Source organism: Heterocephalus glaber, unplaced genomic scaffold, assembly GCF_053883595.1.
Source record: "Heterocephalus glaber isolate CG9 unplaced genomic scaffold, H.glaber_assembly_v1.0 deba00001572, whole genome shotgun sequence".
Lineage (NCBI taxonomy): Eukaryota > Metazoa > Chordata > Mammalia > Rodentia > Bathyergidae > Heterocephalus > Heterocephalus glaber.
In genome coordinates, this window is record NW_028258357.1 from 19,353,300 (window position 1) to 19,370,058 (window position 16,759).

The 16,759-nt window shown below is 38.9% G+C and overlaps 2 protein-coding genes across 5 annotated transcripts in view; one reads left to right on the top strand and one right to left on the bottom strand.

Annotated features, from left to right (window-relative positions):
- Positions 1 to 16,759, top strand: part of Parpbp (PARP1 binding protein) — a 124,755-nt gene that overhangs the window by 45,826 nt on the left and 62,170 nt on the right. For 2 of the 4 annotated variants that reach the window (XM_087192714.1, XM_087192715.1), the window contains 2 exons: positions 5,450 to 5,585; positions 6,099 to 6,371. In XM_087192714.1, the coding sequence (XP_087048840.1) occupies positions 5,450 to 5,585; positions 6,099 to 6,371 (409 nt within the window). Of the gene's footprint in view, positions 1 to 5,449; positions 5,586 to 6,098; positions 10,290 to 16,759 lie in introns of those variants that run through there. The other 2 variants (XM_004844844.3, XM_021258408.2) reach the window with 1 other exon arrangement.
- Positions 6,658 to 7,897, bottom strand: Pmch (pro-melanin concentrating hormone). The gene is made up of 3 exons (XM_004844845.3): positions 7,649 to 7,897; positions 7,113 to 7,311; positions 6,658 to 6,845 (listed from the first exon to the last, which is right to left on the bottom strand). Exons 1-3 carry the CDS (start codon positions 7,895 to 7,897, stop codon positions 6,796 to 6,798), a joined length of 498 nt encoding a protein of 165 aa, XP_004844902.1. The 3' UTR covers positions 6,658 to 6,795.

Consider the following 16,759-nt stretch of genomic DNA (forward strand, 5'->3'; position numbering starts at 1 on the left):
GGGGCCACAGTGTGACGAACCCTCAGACTTTGAAGCCAGAGGCGGCAGAGCTCTCGCCGGGCTTTCTGGTGAAAGGCCCAGGGGACACTGCCCGAGGAGGAGGCGAGACAGATGTCCGAGCACTAGGGATACGTGTCCTTTGGTGACTTCTGTCAGAGCGGTTCACTCTGCATCGCTGTCTACCCCCAGGTTTTGCTCACTCACGTTTCCTTTTCCCTCATAGCGTCTTCCATATGCTTGTTAGAGCTTTCATGAATTCATCCACCCGACATTATTAGGTGCTTCTGGCATACCAGGCTCTGTGCTAGGTTCTGCAGTACGTGAAACAGACAAAAGACCTGACTTTCACCGACAAGGCTCCCCACACTTCTGTGCAGCTGAGGTGCAACAACATACAGAATGTGATCCAGAAGTACAGTCAGTGTTTGCCTAAACTTCACCACAGTAAAATGCACATTGTCATTAACCACTCTGCCCCAGTCCTCCTCCTTGCTTCAGACGCACTTGTCCCATTGTTCTTGCTGCTTCCTGCAGCAGCTCCGGAAGTTCTTTCCTGAGAGTCTTCAGTTGTGCTGCCACGGCTGCCTCTGTGCTAAATCAGTTCAAAACATTGACCTCTCGTGGTCATTTTGACCTTGGGAAGAGCCAGAAGTCGCACGGTGCCAGACCCGGTGAGTAAGCTAGACGACGACGCACTGCAGTGTTTTTATGAGCTGCCCTTCTGTGGATGGCAGTTGGCAGCAGCGTTCTCTGTTTTTTATCACACCTCGTAAAGACACTCGTGAAAGAGGATTTTTAGAAAGTGGCAAGAATGATGAGTATGTTAGAAACTAGGGAGTATTTTGAGGGGGATTAATGGCAAGAGGTCTCTTACTGTAATCATTTTTAAACAATTTAAGCATTCCCCACATGTTTTGATCACCTCGGGTATGTAGATGCCACTAACCTTGGCTCACTCCTATACCCCTCACTGCTAGCTTCGTTTCACACTTTGAGGGCTACCTCATCCAGAGCCCTGTGTAGCCAGTGCTCCTTCCCCTCACCAGGAACAGACAGCGGGAGCTAGAGCTGAGGGAGGAGCAGCAGAGGCCCTGACGTCCCGGAACCTGGAGCAGGGTCTGGAAAGGGGCTTGTGTTCTCCCAGCGAGCAAGTCTGCACCTCCTGGGTGCCTCACCCTGTGGGTGATTGTTTTAGTTACTTTTCCCCCGTGGCCGAGACAAAGTACCCGACACCCAAAGTTAAAGGAGGAAAGGTTTATTTGGCTCACAGTTCGTAGAGGTTTGAGTCCATAATCAGGCTGCTCCAAGGCAGGGTGGCAGGGGGCAGCAGTTCATGGCGGGCAGACAGTAGCGAAGCAACAGGGAGCTTTACCAGCGTCTTTCTGCCGCTTGTATTTTAATTCAGACTGCCGGGATTAGGGCGGTGCCAAATGAGTCAGCCTACTGGTTTAGGAATCATACGCCCTTAATCCCAGCATCACACACTCTAGATTCACCCGCCTCTGAGAAAGCCCTGTGACCACATGAGGCTTTGGGGACATTTGGGCCCAAACTATAACAGTGATCCTGTAAGCATAAAAAGATAAATGTAAAGCATGTATTTTTAGTTATGACTTCTTTCAAAATTGTTAATACGTTGGTGTAGCGGAGGCTGAGTTTTCATTTTCTTGTTAATACAGCTAAGTCAGATGTCCGTGACTTTTCAGTGTTTTGACTCTTTCATTTTAATTTAACTGGAGTCAGGCTTTCCTCTGTGAAGTACTATTTTCCTCAAACTGGGAACCTACTAATAATTTCAATTTTAAAAAAGCTTGTGGCAAAAAGACTTTTCTAATTCTTGGCAAGTTTGAAGTTCATTGCAGTTTTACTGTGGATAGAAATCTTTCCAAAGGGGGGAAAAATCACTCTACAAAGGAAAACTTTCAATCCGTTTTTCTCATGTGACTTGAACATAAAATAATTTTAACAGCCATGTATGAATCTGGACATTATTCTTAGTTGTTTAGTACTTCAAAAGCACTTTCAGGAGGGAATTGTTTTGCTTATTTGCGATTCCAAATCAAATAAATACACAGAGATTTGGAAGATTTGCAACAGGAAGCAATCTCAATTCTATGTAGCCACTAATCTTGTGCAGAAAAATTCAACTTTTATGAACAAAGAAAAAGCAGTCCCTTTTATGTTGTAAATATAGCTTAACAGAGCTTGCATTAAAAAAAAAAAAAAAATGAAGAAGCTGATTATAAGTAGGATCATTTTAGAATTGGCCTGGTCCTGAGAGCTCTAATTCAACAGATCTTATAGGAATATTGGCTTCATATTTGTTATTATAACTACCCAGTGTCTATTTTAGACCTTTAGAATTTACATAGACTGCTCATATTTTTTCACTTCATGTAGTTCTGACAATTTTTCAAGGTAAATGTTCCATTTATGTGTAGATAAATGAGACATATGCAGTTTATCCAAGATTATCCAGATTATAGTCACAGGGCCAATACTAGAGGATTGGATCTTTTTATGAAAATCTGTTGCTTTTCCCATTACAACCTCTTGTGTTTCTGTGCTGCTTTGTTAGCTGGACATCACCCTGTTGGCCCCAGTCAAGTTCATGATCAAGATTTCCAGGTCCTTTCATATGTTTTTTTTTAAGTCAGGTCTTCCTCATCCTGTACATCCGTAATTGATATTTTTGAACCTAAATATAGGTCTTTGTTTATTCTCATTCATTTCCATCTTATTATTTTCTACTTATGGTTCCAGACTTCTGAAATCTTTTCAATCTTGATTCTGTTATACAATTTATTTGTTATTCCTTCCAGCTGTGTGTCAACAGCAAATTTTATAAATAGAATGTCTTTGTAACTATAAGAACCACGCTAGTCATCTCTTGTGTACACATAGTTGGAACTCAAAAGGTAGTAATTGATTAAAAGAACTTTTTTGTACAGGGCAGAGGAAAGAAAACCCATATATAATCTTTTATTAAAAAATAATAGAGCTCCCCTCAGTTCTTCTGGAAATAACTATTGCAAGATCACCATGGATCATGATTGTCCTTCTCATTTTGATATGTTTATAAATAATATTTTTTTCATGGTAAATAAAGTAGTTATTTTCCTTCCATGTCTCAGCCATTAGGAATCTATTGCCTTATAATTTTAGTTTTCTGAAATTGTCCTGTGGTCATTAAGGGTTCTAGAATTTCTCTACAGGAGGCCTGAAGCAAGGAAATCAAGCTCTAAGGAGAACTGAGGCCCTTATTTTGTGACTGTGTATGGAAAACAAAGGTTTTTACTTAGATTGTATTAAAATTAATAAAAAATCACAAAGCTTTCTAAAGAAACTGTTCATGCTAGATGTGAGACCGAGCAAAGGAGTTCTCTGTACTGAGTAGTGTACGTTCTGTATGTTTAAGTGGAGTGCATCATAGGTGGTGTGACGAAGATCGTGGAGTGGGTGGAGTCACTGCGAGTGCCGTCCCTCCTGGGTGCTGTGGGAGCGATCCAGGCCGGGCACTTAGTGTCTTTCTGACTGTGTAGTCTTACTGTACCCTTCGGAATTCTTTATGAGCTGTAAGTTTATGTTTCTCTATAAACCGTCACCAGCAAAGTGAAAGAGATATGTAAAGGGGTGATGTCCATGATGGAAATAAAGGTTCATAAATAAGGTTGCTACAGCAATGATACGATGTAATAGAATTGAGTTTATTTGATTAATAAAATTTCTTTTAATAGCTTTATAAATTGCTCTGATTCTGTGTGTATAGGATAAAGTCCAGAAAGAGCTACCTAAAACTTTCAGTTATATCATAGGAAGAAATTATGTGTGGGTGTTGTGGTCCTAAGAACTCACTGGGTTGTAGTGAGCTACAGTCTCATTAACAACAGCCTACTCTGTTCCACTTTTTTCAAAAAATACTTTTTGATCTTGTACACTTTTATGCTTTTATGCAGTTTTGTGTACTTTTGTGGTAACGTGGAAGAAAACAACAAACTCCAGTTGTCTCATGCTTCACAGGAGCGTGTGAGACAGTTTTAGTCCGTCTCCCACAGACCCCAGCAACGAGATAGAAAGTGTAGCATCCCAACAAAACTTGCTTTCATGACAGCCGTACAAGACACTGCTCTGTTCCCTTATAAATCAAGTCAGGCATTTCACTGCCGTTTTCTTTGCAAACATCGGAGTGGATGCTTAATGCACTGATCTCTTCGACTGCATGACCTAATATGCGATCACTGAACAGAATAAGAACAGTTGCTAGTAATATGTAACAGTCATTTGTTTTGTCAACAATAAATACTCCAAATAGCACTCAGCATAGTGTCGTTAACTTTGAAGTGTTAGAGGATCTCCGGTGACTTCTAATTAGCTGGAGAAATCTCCCCAGGATAACTGAATGGTTACAGACCAGTATAATTGTTGAAATTTGCATTATCTGTACAGGCTAGTTTATTCTGGAATTAATTCCACCCATAAAGCAACTCAGTGGTTATTACGTTTGCCCAGTATATTTCTGAAACTATTGTTTTGCTTTTCTTTTTCATTGTTAAATTTAAAATTAAATTCTTCTGCCTTTCTTGTTTGTTTGTTTTTGATGTTTTGAGACAAGATCTTACTATGTGGTTCAGGCTGGCCTTGAACTCACTAGGTAGCCCAGGCTGGCCTCAGAGTTGTGGCGATCCTCCTGCCTCAGCCTCCCGAGTGCTGAGATGTGTGCCATCATGCCTGGCAAATTCTTAGTTCTTAAAATTTTTAACTTCATCTTTTTGGTGTTCTTCTGTTTCAGAAGAACATTAGGCTTCCTACTTTATGTCAGAAGATAAATGCAAGAGTATATTTGGAGTTTTTGACCATTAAAACACTTGGTGGAATCTTCCTAAAATGATAGATTAGAATTATCTTTCTTCTTTTCTAAATATTCAAGTTTTAATCAAGAAATAATGTCTTCTCAATACTATTGTTTTCTCTTGCTTTTTATTTCTTTGCTAGTTTTCTGTTTCTATTTATTTTGACCTAGTTCTTGAATTCTTGTGCTGTTTTTTTTTCCCAAAAGAGTTGTACTCTGTGTATTTCTTAAATGAAGAACTTGTATTTTTCTATGGTTCAGTATATCATGTGTGTTATGATCTTGCTTATAATAAAACTCACTCCTAAAGCAACCCATACATAGAAGTGAATAATGATAGTCTTTGAAGAGTCTAAAATTCATGTTTTATAACTGTTACAAAATATATCAGAAATATACAGAGAACTGATATTGCTGAAAAGAACAAAAACACTATCCATAGCAGTGAATGAGTTTGTGAGCTATAAAACGTAAAAGGCAAGCAGTTCTCAGTGGGAAATGGAATTTGTAAGGGAGTTTTTGATGATACTTTGATTACTATAGAGTGTGTGTAAGTGAAAAAATAAAGTATAAATTGCATATTTCTCTTTCTGTTATCAGATGAAGCAAACCTTAATTAGATCCCAATTTTCTTGCACGTATAAAGATGACTGCATGATAAGCAAAGATAAATGGAACAATTTTAACTCCGAATCAAAGCCTTCATATGTTCTTCACATGGAAAATGACCTTTCTGGTAATTAACCTTCATTCTAGTCCACCAATTGATTTTAACTTAATACTTTATCAAATGCAAAGTCTTACATTTTTTAAGAACTGGGTTTAAGATGTTAAATCTAAGTACAAACTTATGGATAGGAATAAGAAACAGTTTGATTTAACTAAGTGAATTTAAGAAATAATTGATAGCAATTATATAACGATTAATATCCTATATTAAAACAAATATTCATTGGTAAGAATGAGAGGTAATATGGTAAAAGGAAAACTAATTGATAATGTAACTGTATGTGTTAATCATTTAACTAGTTAGCATTTTATTACAAAGCATAGATTTTCAAATATTTAGCTGTTTTATTGGTATATGTTTACAATACATAAAATTTACACTCATTTTGAGGAATTGGTACATATATATCGTATGATCATTTTTGGTCCCTTTTTCCTCTCTTCTAAAGTTTTAAAATTCTCATGAGTAACAATACTAGGTGTAAATATGATTCCTTCCCCTCTTTATCTTGCATAACAGAGGGTGTAGATTGGTCTGTTGAAAGACCAACAATTGGAACACATTCTGGAAATGTTCATCTGGACAGAAGTAAAAATGACAAAGTATCAAGAAAATCAAAGAGTCAGACAGGAAATAAAAGCTCAAAAAGGAAACAGATGGATTTGGATGGTGAAAATATTCTCTGTGATAATGGACATGAACCACCTCAACAGAAAAATGTTAAGATACCCAAAATATCAAACAGTTTGCAAAAGGAGCTGGATGGTAGACCAGCCAGAGCAGCGAAAGGCAGTAAGTGTGCTGCCAACACCAAGTTGATTACTGGGCAGACAAAGTTAACTCAGTTTTTTATGCTATGATTTTATCATTTATGTGCTTTAGATTGACACATTTATGAAACCATTCACCAAAATTGTATACTTAACTTCTAAAAGATCAAGGTGTAATAGCGATTCTTTGTTACTTTGCTGTGATGTGTATGTAAGATTCATGTGTTGTTCAAAAATACCACTTAGTCATCATTATGCAGAATTTTCAAAGTTTAATGCACAGAAAAAGCTTATCATTTGGATTACGAGTACATCTTAACACAGCTTTCTTTTAAGGGAGATGTTTAAAATAATAACACAAATTACAATAACACGAAGGGCTTTTCTCCTCATTGGCAATGAAATGGTTTTGTTTCTTCTGAGAAGATGATGTGGACCAGCAGGTATCAGACTTGCCAGCAAGGTCGGTAGACTCTGCCCAGCATACACCTGAGCACTGAGGAAACAGAATAAATTGTTTAAAGGATTATAATTACCATACAAAACTAAGGGGAAAAAATGGCTGTTATAACTACCGAGTAACCAAAATTACAATAACTGGATGCTTTGCTAGCCCATATTTTTGACAGGGGCCACTTAGTATCAACTAGAATTGAACCATGGTCTTATTTGATTTCTTTATGATTAGATCAAAACTCATTTACACTCAAAGTTCTTTTATGGTATTGAGATATAAGAATTGAGGTTTTAAAAGATTACTCACTGTCAAAATCTCTCCTTCCTATCGGAAATTTAGCTGAGTTTTCTTCATCCCCAATTTCTCTCTTTTCTTGTATTGATTCAATATTCTGCACCCCATTCTCAGCCGGAAAAGCTACAGATCCTTTCAGTGCAAGATAAGGCTTGAGAGCCAGATTCAGCGGCAGACCATGGTTTATGAAATTATGTTTGGAGCCTGTGTTCTGCAAAGAGAAAGTTGACATGTCTTAACTGTCTTCCTCGGAATGAAGGTGTAATACAGTGTGACATCCTTATTGACCAGTTTAGACACTCTGTTCTGCTTCTGACTCTTTAAAAATACCTTAGATAAAAGTTTATTGCAAATAAAACACCTTTGGCTAAGTGTTCTTTAGGATGGGAGAGCTATCCAGTATGTATGAAATTTCATTAGTTGTCCTAATGCATAGTATGACTGTATATATTCTTGTTTATAAAATAAACACAAGTGCCAATTTTAGTTAGTAGAGGATTTACCAAAATCGTTTCCATTCCAATAAAAGAAGTCATGCTGCCACTTACCTTAGAATTTTTGTTGTCCTCATCGTTCATGAAACCATTCTCATCGTTTTTATATTGTTCCAGAGAAGGAGCAACGACCGATCTTTCAGCAGTGTCTTCCTTCTGTAAGGCCTTTCCCATCCTAAATGTATTAAATACCATGTCGTCTTCTAAATTCCTTATGGACTTGGAAGCTGAAAATAAAATGCCTTGAGAAAACAAAGAGAAAGTTAGTATTAATATGTAGGAGGAGAGACTCATCTTTGCCATGCTTAGTTCGCTGTTTGCTTCTAGTCAAACAAGTATGTGTGAAATGAAAAATTCCGCAGTCAGCCTGCTCTCTAAATGATTCCCTTCCTTTATATATTTTCCAGCTTGAATAGAAAACACTTGAAAGACTTTGCCTTTCATCGTTCTAGAAGTGACTCATCCGGTAGAGGCTGACTTTTTGTGTGGCTGCTAATACCTGCATTGTTTTGGTTTTAGTGGCATATTGTTTATTTCTAGTGTGAGTTTTCTCAGACTGACTGAGACCCTTGAGGGAAGGCCGGCTGTTGAGTAGATTAGGGGCTCTTGAAAACGGGTTGTGATTGAGGAAGGCTGCAGGACATCAGCCTCTCTCGATGTTATTGTTTCCTTCTGTACATTTTCTGATTAAGATATTAAAACTCAAGTTACTTCACTCAAAGATAATAAGAATAAAAGTTTTCTTTCCTTTTAATCCTGATTAAATTGAAATAATCTTCAGAAAGGATTTCATTTTACAAATACTTGGTGTAGTCTTTGGTAATTAAGGTACATATACTTGTCGGTGTGAGCTAAGAGCTGCTCATGCCTCATCCGAAACTGACCGCCAGATGTGTTCACAAAAGGGTGATCCTGATATGTAGTAGTGAATTTGGCAATTAATGAGTCAGAAGCCCATGAAAAGAATATCTATGTGCTCTGTAAATGTTAATGTTGGAAGTGGTATGATCTTTAATCATACACTTCAGAGTTCGTTGCTAATTTTGATCCCAATGAGTAAGAGACTGTGTTCTGGTCTATATCATATCCAGAGTTTTCGTAGGGTATATTCCTAACTGCGGGGCTGCTGGGACGTGGAGGGTGTAGGGGGTTAGCTCTGCTAATGCCAAAATGCTTTCCAGAATAGCCATAGCCAGTTTATGCTCCTGTGTGCCAGTGTGGGATGAGAATTCCCCTTGCTTCATGTCCTGGCCAATGCTTGGCTACCTCATCCCTTTAATTTCTAATTCCCACATTATCACAGAGCTTGAGTGTCTTTCCATATGCTTCCAAGCCTTTTATTTTGCCTGTTACATAAAATGCCTTCTTTTTCTTTATCCATTTTTCTATTGGGTTGTCTTTTTCTAATTGATTTCTTTATATAATATCCCAGATATTAATTACTTGTTAGCTATATATATTGCAAATATTTTCTCAATTTTTGGCTTATCTTTTGAACCTCCTAATGGTATCTTTCAGTGAACAAAGTGCTTAATTTCAACATTTACGCTTTTGTCCATGGTTAGTACTTTTTCAATGTGTTCTTTTTTAGAAATTCTTCCCAACTCTGAGGGTACTTATATACTTGCATGTATTTTCTTTTAAGAGCTTAAATGTATTGATTTTCACATTTGAATTCTTGATACGTCTGGAGTTTTGTGTGTGGTGTTAGGCAGAGATAGAGTTTTTTGAGTAATTCATCTTTTCCCCATTGAGCTGCGATGCCACCCTGGTGCTCTGTCAGGTTTTTCGTCTGTGTGGGTCCTTTATTCCATTGTCACGTCTGTGTCTTCATATCAACTTTATATTTTTATTCTCTAGTAAGTGAAGTTTCCCAGGCCTCCACTCATCCAACAGTGTTTCTTCTGTAGCAGTTCCATGACTATTCTTGGCCACTTCTTTCCTTTACTAATCTTAAAACCAGCTTTTTGAGTTCTGTGGAAAAACTCGATGGGCTTTTTAAGATAACTGCATTTGTTAATTAAATTTCTTATAAATGGTAACTTAAAAAAATGATGCCTTTTCTAAAATTATTACTGGTGTGTACAAATGCAGACATTTGTGTAAGTGACCTATCATAGAAAACATTTTCTATACTGTTTTAAAATCTACTAGTCTATAAATCTATAAATGGGTTTTTTTAATGACAGTTGATGTAAATAATACAATAATGCCATTGTATTTCTTCCTTGTAAGTTTATCTGTGTTGTGTGTCTGTGTTCTTTAATGTTTCACCATTGAAGTATCATGATATTTTCCAAAGGTTTCTTGTGAACTCTCTACATTGCAGAATGTTCTATATCTGACTTGCTAGCACTTTGATCATGAATTGTTCGATCTTATTTATTGCTTTTACTGCATTATGTTGTTGAGATAATCATGTCGTTTCCTCCTTCAGTCTTTAGTAAATTAATAATTTCTCTCATGTTAAACCAACCATGTGTTCATGAGACAAAGCTTTTAATTATATTTAGTTTGGCAGTATTTGATTTGGTGCATTTTATATTTATTATCAAGAGTGAGATTGATCTGTAATTTCCCTTATATTGATTTTGTTTGGGTTTGACATTAAGGTTTTATTAAATTCATAAAATGAAGAAAGGGGGCAGGCTTATTCTTTTTCTTTTCTCTATTATTAAACTATTTGGCCTCGGTGTTTCTTTGTGATTAATTTAAAAATGATTGATTTGCTTTCCTTGGGAGCTGTAGAAACATTTCACTTCCCTGTCTCTTTTTTAGGAATTTACATTACTCTATGGTTTGTCCATTTCACTTAACACAGCTTTTACCAGAGGTAGACATAATTAGCTGTTGATTCACTTGCGGACTATTTAAATCTTATTAGGCAAATGTTTTCTGAGTCTTCTGATAAGCAAAAGACAGAAAATGCCTGACATCTTTGCTCTTGGAGCACCCTTGTCTTTGTAATGTTGTCAGTTGTGCCCTGGTTTGTTTCCTAGGATTTGAAACCTGCTTTGGTGACGCCTCTGTAACCTACAGAAATGCTCGTTAATGCTACCCTTTTTTCTTAGCTGCTGTGCTGGGAGTGTAATAAATATTAATAATTATGTATTTTGTTTTAAGTTTCCACTGGATAAATTGGTTTGGCTGGTCTTCAATCAAAATTGGGACCAAATCCAAGCCATTTTGATGGTTTAGAGAAGTTAGTTAATGTTTTCCTCTATTTTGCTTAAATTGTCATAGCCTCTGAACATTATGAGGGTTTCCCATAACCATTTAATTATGGAGATAGTTTCCAGTTTTCTTAAATGATAACTTTTTTCACCATTGGTTGCTCTGATGTGCAATGGAGCATAGTTTCTTTTTCATTGATGCTGAAAATGAAATGACCCCACGTGGTAGAAAGAAACTTTGAAGGAGAAAAACTATTGCCAGATGGGACTGGGTGGTTCAGAAAGCCTGGGGAAGTGACAAGGTTCACGTCAAATGCAGTCGTCATTTTCTGAAGAACTACTCCACATCCATCATATATAACACCACATATTTGTAAAGCACTTTATTAAACTTCTCTTCCAATTAACATATCTTTGCTACCTGTTGCTAATAAATTTGCTGTAAATCAAATGCCAATTGTTCAGTGCTGAATTTCTTAATGGCTAAATTTTAAGAGTGTAAAAGCCAAGATTGTTCACCTATATTATCCAAAGACACAAGAAAGCTTAAAGTTCCTTCTCAGGTTTCTATGGTGAACAACCCATATACTTCCACATAGATTCTACCATTTTTAATTTTCATTCTTCTATTCCTTTTACATTTCAGTCTATGATCCACTTCATATTAATTTTTATGTATGGCATGAGGTAAAGTTCAAGTTCCTTTTTTAATGTAGATATCCAGCCATTTCAACATGTTTGCTGAAAAGATTTTTCCTTCCTCTATGTCTTTGTCAAAAATTAAATGACAGAATTAAAGGTCTGACTTGGGGCTGTGTGATTAATACTTTAATACCACATATCACTTCTTGGCCTTTTGGCTAAGATCAAATGTAATACTTTAATATCGCATTGTCTTGATGTGTACTTGAAAATTGCTAAGAGAATAGATTTTAAGTGTTTTGTGGTAGTTATTTAACAACTTGTCTAATTTTGTAGTCATATGGAAGTCTGTATAGATGGCTTAACTTAGTTCATTTTCAAGGCAGCATTGACACCCCAGCTCTCAATGGGTTTGTATTTGGAGTCATAGATTATACTTTGGGATCCATTGGAATTAAATAGGAATCAATAACAGAAAAGTAACAAAATCTACAAATGTTTAGAAATTAAGGAATACATTTTTGAATAATGCATAGCCTAAGAAAGTGATCATAATAGAAATCAGAAAATGTTCTTAGATGAAGGTAATGAATCTGAGAAGGTATTTTGAACTTAAGATAGTGAATTGATGACATAACCATGGGGTTTAGAAATTTATAGCTCTGTGATGTAAATTTTAGAAAATAAAAAAGATGGAAAAATCAGCTTACATTTTAAGGAATTAGAAAAAGAACAGCAAAATAAACTCAAGGGAAGGAAGGAATTACTAACTATAAGAGCAGGAATTAATAAAATAGAAATCAAAGAAAATTTTAACCAAGCAAAAAGATAAATTAGTGACTCAGGAAGACTAATTAAGAAAGAAAACCTACTAATAGGAATGAAAATGGAGATGTTACCACAAATTTAAAAGAAAATGAAAATTATGAACAACTTTTGCAAATAAATTTGAGAATTTAGATGAAATGAGTCAAGAATTGGCAACCTTTTTCTGTAAAGAGCCAGATAATAAATATTTTGAGCTTTCTCTGCCACAGAATCACATCTGCTTAACTCTTCCATTATAGCATGAAAGCAGCTATGCACAGTATCTAATGAATGATCCTGCTGTGTCCCAAGAAAACTAGGTACAAACAGCTTGAAAGTCATAATTTACTCAACCCTAAAACTGCAAAAGATGCTGCAAAAGAAAGACAACGAACAAGACTGGCACAAGAAAGCTCCATGTCCATTAAAGAAATTGAATCTATAAATGATTATTTGTCACAAAACCAAAAACCTCTAGGCCCAGATGGTTTCACTGATATATTCTAGCAATAATACTAACCTTACAGAACCTTGATTAGAAATTGAGGAAATACTCTTGGTTGTGTGGGGGAGGGGGATTGGGGAGACAGCGGGCAAGGGATCGATTATAAAATATGGTGATGGTAGTTCACAGCAGTGGATCGTATACTTGAAGGTTCCTGAGAGTAGATGTTGGGTGTGCTGTGATAGCGTTGGAATGTGTCAGCCGACTAGGTGGAATTCCGTGTCCCAGAATTTCGGGTTCTTTATCTGTGTGTTAGCTGCAGTGGGCTACAAGAGACTTCCCATTTTCTGTGGTGGACCGACAGCAGAGCCCTAGAGTTCAGTCATGATGTCGTTTGTCCTCTGCCTCATCTGTTGTCCCTGGCAGCTGACTGGCCTGCAAACACTCTGCTTTTCCCTGGGCCCACTTTGAGTTTCTCTGACTCCAGGGATGTTCTCTCTCTGTGTGTGTGTGTGTGTGTGTGTGTGTGTGTGTGTGTGTGTGTGTGTGTGTGTGTTAACTCTCCTAAGGACATCTCTGCCATGGATCTCATGCAACAAGACTGTAGTCATTTTTCCTTGTCGCTGGGACAAAGTACCCAAAGCGCATGACTTCAGGGAGGTTTATTTTGTGCCACTGTTATAGTCCAGGGTCAGCAGCTCGAGGGCTGAAAGGGTGGCAGAGGGGTGTAGCGAAGCAAAGCTGCTCATGTCATGTGGTTGGGAAGCCAAGAGGGCAGGGCGGAGCCAGGAGGGAGGGCCACTGCCAGGTGCCACCTCATCTCCTCCAGCCACTTCCCTCCGCCTAGGAGTGCATCAGCTGTGAGCCCACAGGTGGACCAGTCCCCTGAGTGCAGCATCTCACGGTCTGATCACCTTGAGACACATGAGATTTGGGGGAGTCTTAAAAGCCAAACCATAACAAGATGTGAGTTTTAGTCTGTCCTCGGGGGTCCCAACCCCTGCTGGAGGATCCCAGGCTGTCCTTGTTCTTCCCCATTTTACTTACATCCATCTATTCTTCCCAGCTGCCTGTCCTGTGGGCTCCACCACGAGAGGGAATGACCTTACCAGCGCTGCTTAATTAGCCTCCATATTTGCATAAGATCAAAGTCCTGTACCAAGTCGTGCATGTTTTGCTGTATGTGCATATACACTCGTGGTTCTGCTTCTCTGATTGAATCCTGATTGATACATTTCCCTGCTCTTTCCGAGTAGCATAAACTTAGTACTGAGCTAAGTACCAGGTGCACACCTATGATCCCAGCACTCAGAGGGTGAGGCAGGAGATTTGCTATGAATTTGAGGCCTGCTTGGGTTACATAGTGAGGTGAGTTCAAGGCCAGCCTGAACTACATAGCGAGGCCTTGTCCCCAAAATAAACAGTACCAAAACCTGAGACAAATTATTACAAGAAGAGAAATTATGGACCAATCTTTCTTGTGAACATAGATTTGAAAATTTGAAACAAAAAATCATACAGAATTCAGTAATATGGGAAAGATATTTCATGACCAGGTGAGATTTATTTCAGGAATCTAGAAGTCAATGAAATTCATCACTTTAAATGAATAAAGGAGAAAAAAATGGCCATTTCAGTAGATAACGAAAAGCACAGCGATCAGCCCTGCCAAGGGCTGCAGGTTTGTCCATGAGAAGCGAGGATTTCTCTGGTTCTGTCATGCGGAGGTCACTGGTGACCTTGAAGCTGTTTCAGTGACAGTGGTAGGGACTGAATCCTGACAGAAGAGATTTAAGACAGGACAAGAATAAGTGGAGATAGCGAATACAGACAATATGCCAACAACTTATACTGAGGAACGCAGGAAAATGAGGTTGTGGACAGAAGAGGTATAGTATCAAGGGAAGGTTTCTGTTTAGAGATGGACGATCATAGAGCATGATGATGGAAGAGGTGGCATCAGTGATGGATGGGATGCAGTAGGTTTGACATGCTACTGACAGGTTGGACTGAGAAGGATACTATTCCTTCTTCCAACTCTGAAATATGTGTGGCGCTAAGATCAGTGAAGTGCAGAAGGCTGGAGTGTATTACCCAGAGGGCATAATCCATAGATCCGAGAGGGACAGATGTCCCACAGCTGTTTGGAGCGGAACACATGAGGAAGAGGAGCCTGGAGGGGCTGAGCCCCAGATGTGTGTGGGGGGGCTTGGGGCCAGGAGAAGTCAGGGGCTTCCTCAGAGGGGGCATGCGTGAGTGTGCTGTGGCAGTAGCTGGCAGGGAAGGGTAGCTTGTGGTGGGCATTTAGGCCATTCAGAAATCAGCAGTGGAATTAGGAGTTTGTGTTTCTGAAGAGTCTGAGTCCGGTTGAGAGGTTGACTTTAGTTTTTTTGGGGGAAGAATCACCTTGAGCTGGTCTTACTTTGGGTACTGGGGATCGAACTCGGGACCTTGTGCTTTCGAGGCAGGTGGCAGCGACTTGAGCCTGTCTTTAGCTTAGAGGTTTGGAGGACAGCTGGAAGGGTTTCAGTAAACCACAGTCAGTAAGAAGTGCCAGGAGACTTCTCGTGGGCAAGGGCCCAGCTGGGTCTGGGGGTGGAAAAGCTTTGCTCCATGAGTGGGGGCAGAGAGCTATCTCCTCAGGACCTCAGTGCAGTGGCCTGTGAGCCAGTGGACAGGGTGCTAGAGAGCTGGGGACGCTCTACCTGCTGTTAGTCCAGGCTACAGGAGCCCAGGGGCCAGGAACATGCACATCTCCAAGCCTTGTTCAATGGTTACAGCAGCCAAATATGGATTAATTGATTTAAATACTGAAGTTGCAACATGTATTGAATAACGACCCCGCCTTGCACATAGTTTTCTCTTTTTAGTAAATTGTATACAGATCTGAATTCACCTCTAAGAAAGGATGTCTTGATTGCTTTCCTGAGTCTCATTGCTGGGTACACTGTTCTTAGCATCATGTGAACAGAATTCATAAAATTATTGTGAAAGCCAAATGAAAGCTACTTTTTTTTTTCTTGGGAGTTGTGTGTCCTTCATCTTCAGAGTTTTAGACTAAGAACTTTGAGAATTGCCTTAACACCTTGTTGGCACAAAGATATAAGTAAGATTTAGAGTCACATGAATCTGCCTGAGTTTATTTTTGTGGCTGTATTTCACAGTTGCCTTATAAAGACGATTCTTGGATTTTGTTTTGATTCTTAGCATTTTTGGAGTCATCTGATAGCATGCTTCCAGAATAACTGTCTGATGGTAGCTTTCAACACTGGGTTACCAACAAGGATTGTTGTATGTATACATTAATTCATAATTTCAGGTCTCTTCACTTTTATTTATGGTAAGTCCTTCACTGAGCCTTTATTGTTGTACATGTTAGGAATCTTATGTTTGTACTGACTTTAGCCCTCAGACATTCCTACTCATTACACTGAGAGCCCTGGAGGCCCCAAACATTTCGAAACGCCGTGGTTTCTACTCTGTAGGATGAATGTGTGATTCATTTGTGCTTCATTTTCCTCTGTTGGTGACAGAGGTTGGATCAGATAAAAGCATTGTAACACTGGTTTGCTTGCCAGGGTTCTTGTTCCATGTACACAGAGTGCTCTTTGCAGCCATCAGAACGTTGTTCATATTTCTGCTCTTAAATTGCCCCGGTCTTGCCTGTCCACCCTCCTCAGTCTAAATCTCCTTCAAGACCCTTCTCCTTGTGGTTTTCTCTGAGTCCACTACAGTCAAGTCCTCAGCTCTGAATTGCTACATTTGTAGCACAATATCATCCTACTGAAAAATAACCGTATCTTATCCCCATCTATGTGTGCAGATCTTTCCTTCCTATCCTCCGAATCTGTGCCATGTGACTGAGGAACACCTGCTGGCTCTTTGGCTCTGCCCTCGGCGTGAGACCTGCTTTAACTAATGTGTTACTATCCAATACCGCACCAGGGCAGGCTTGAAGTGGTTTGCACCTTGCTGAGCCCTTCTTACACCTCTCTGATCCCCAGGAGAACGTTCTGCTGTAGGCTGCCTTTGAGAGCCACGTCGAGCAGTGCCACAATGAGGCCACCCTTGGCCAGAAGACCTGCCCTGGGTCACCAG

What these genes read in the sequence shown, in the direction of transcription:
- Pmch (XM_004844845.3), bottom strand. Translation starts at nt 7,897, where the DNA reads ATGGCAAAGATGAGTCTCTCCTCCTACATATTAATACTAACTTTCTCT. An exon ending in AGGACAACAAAAATTCTAAG is followed by an intron (nt 7,312 to 7,648) that starts GTAAGTGGCAGC and finishes TTCTCTTTGCAG; the next exon opens with AACACAGGCTCCAAACATAA. An exon ending in AGGAAGGAGAGATTTTGACA is followed by an intron (nt 6,846 to 7,112) that starts GTGAGTAATCTT and finishes CTGTTTCCTCAG; the next exon opens with TGCTCAGGTGTATGCTGGGC.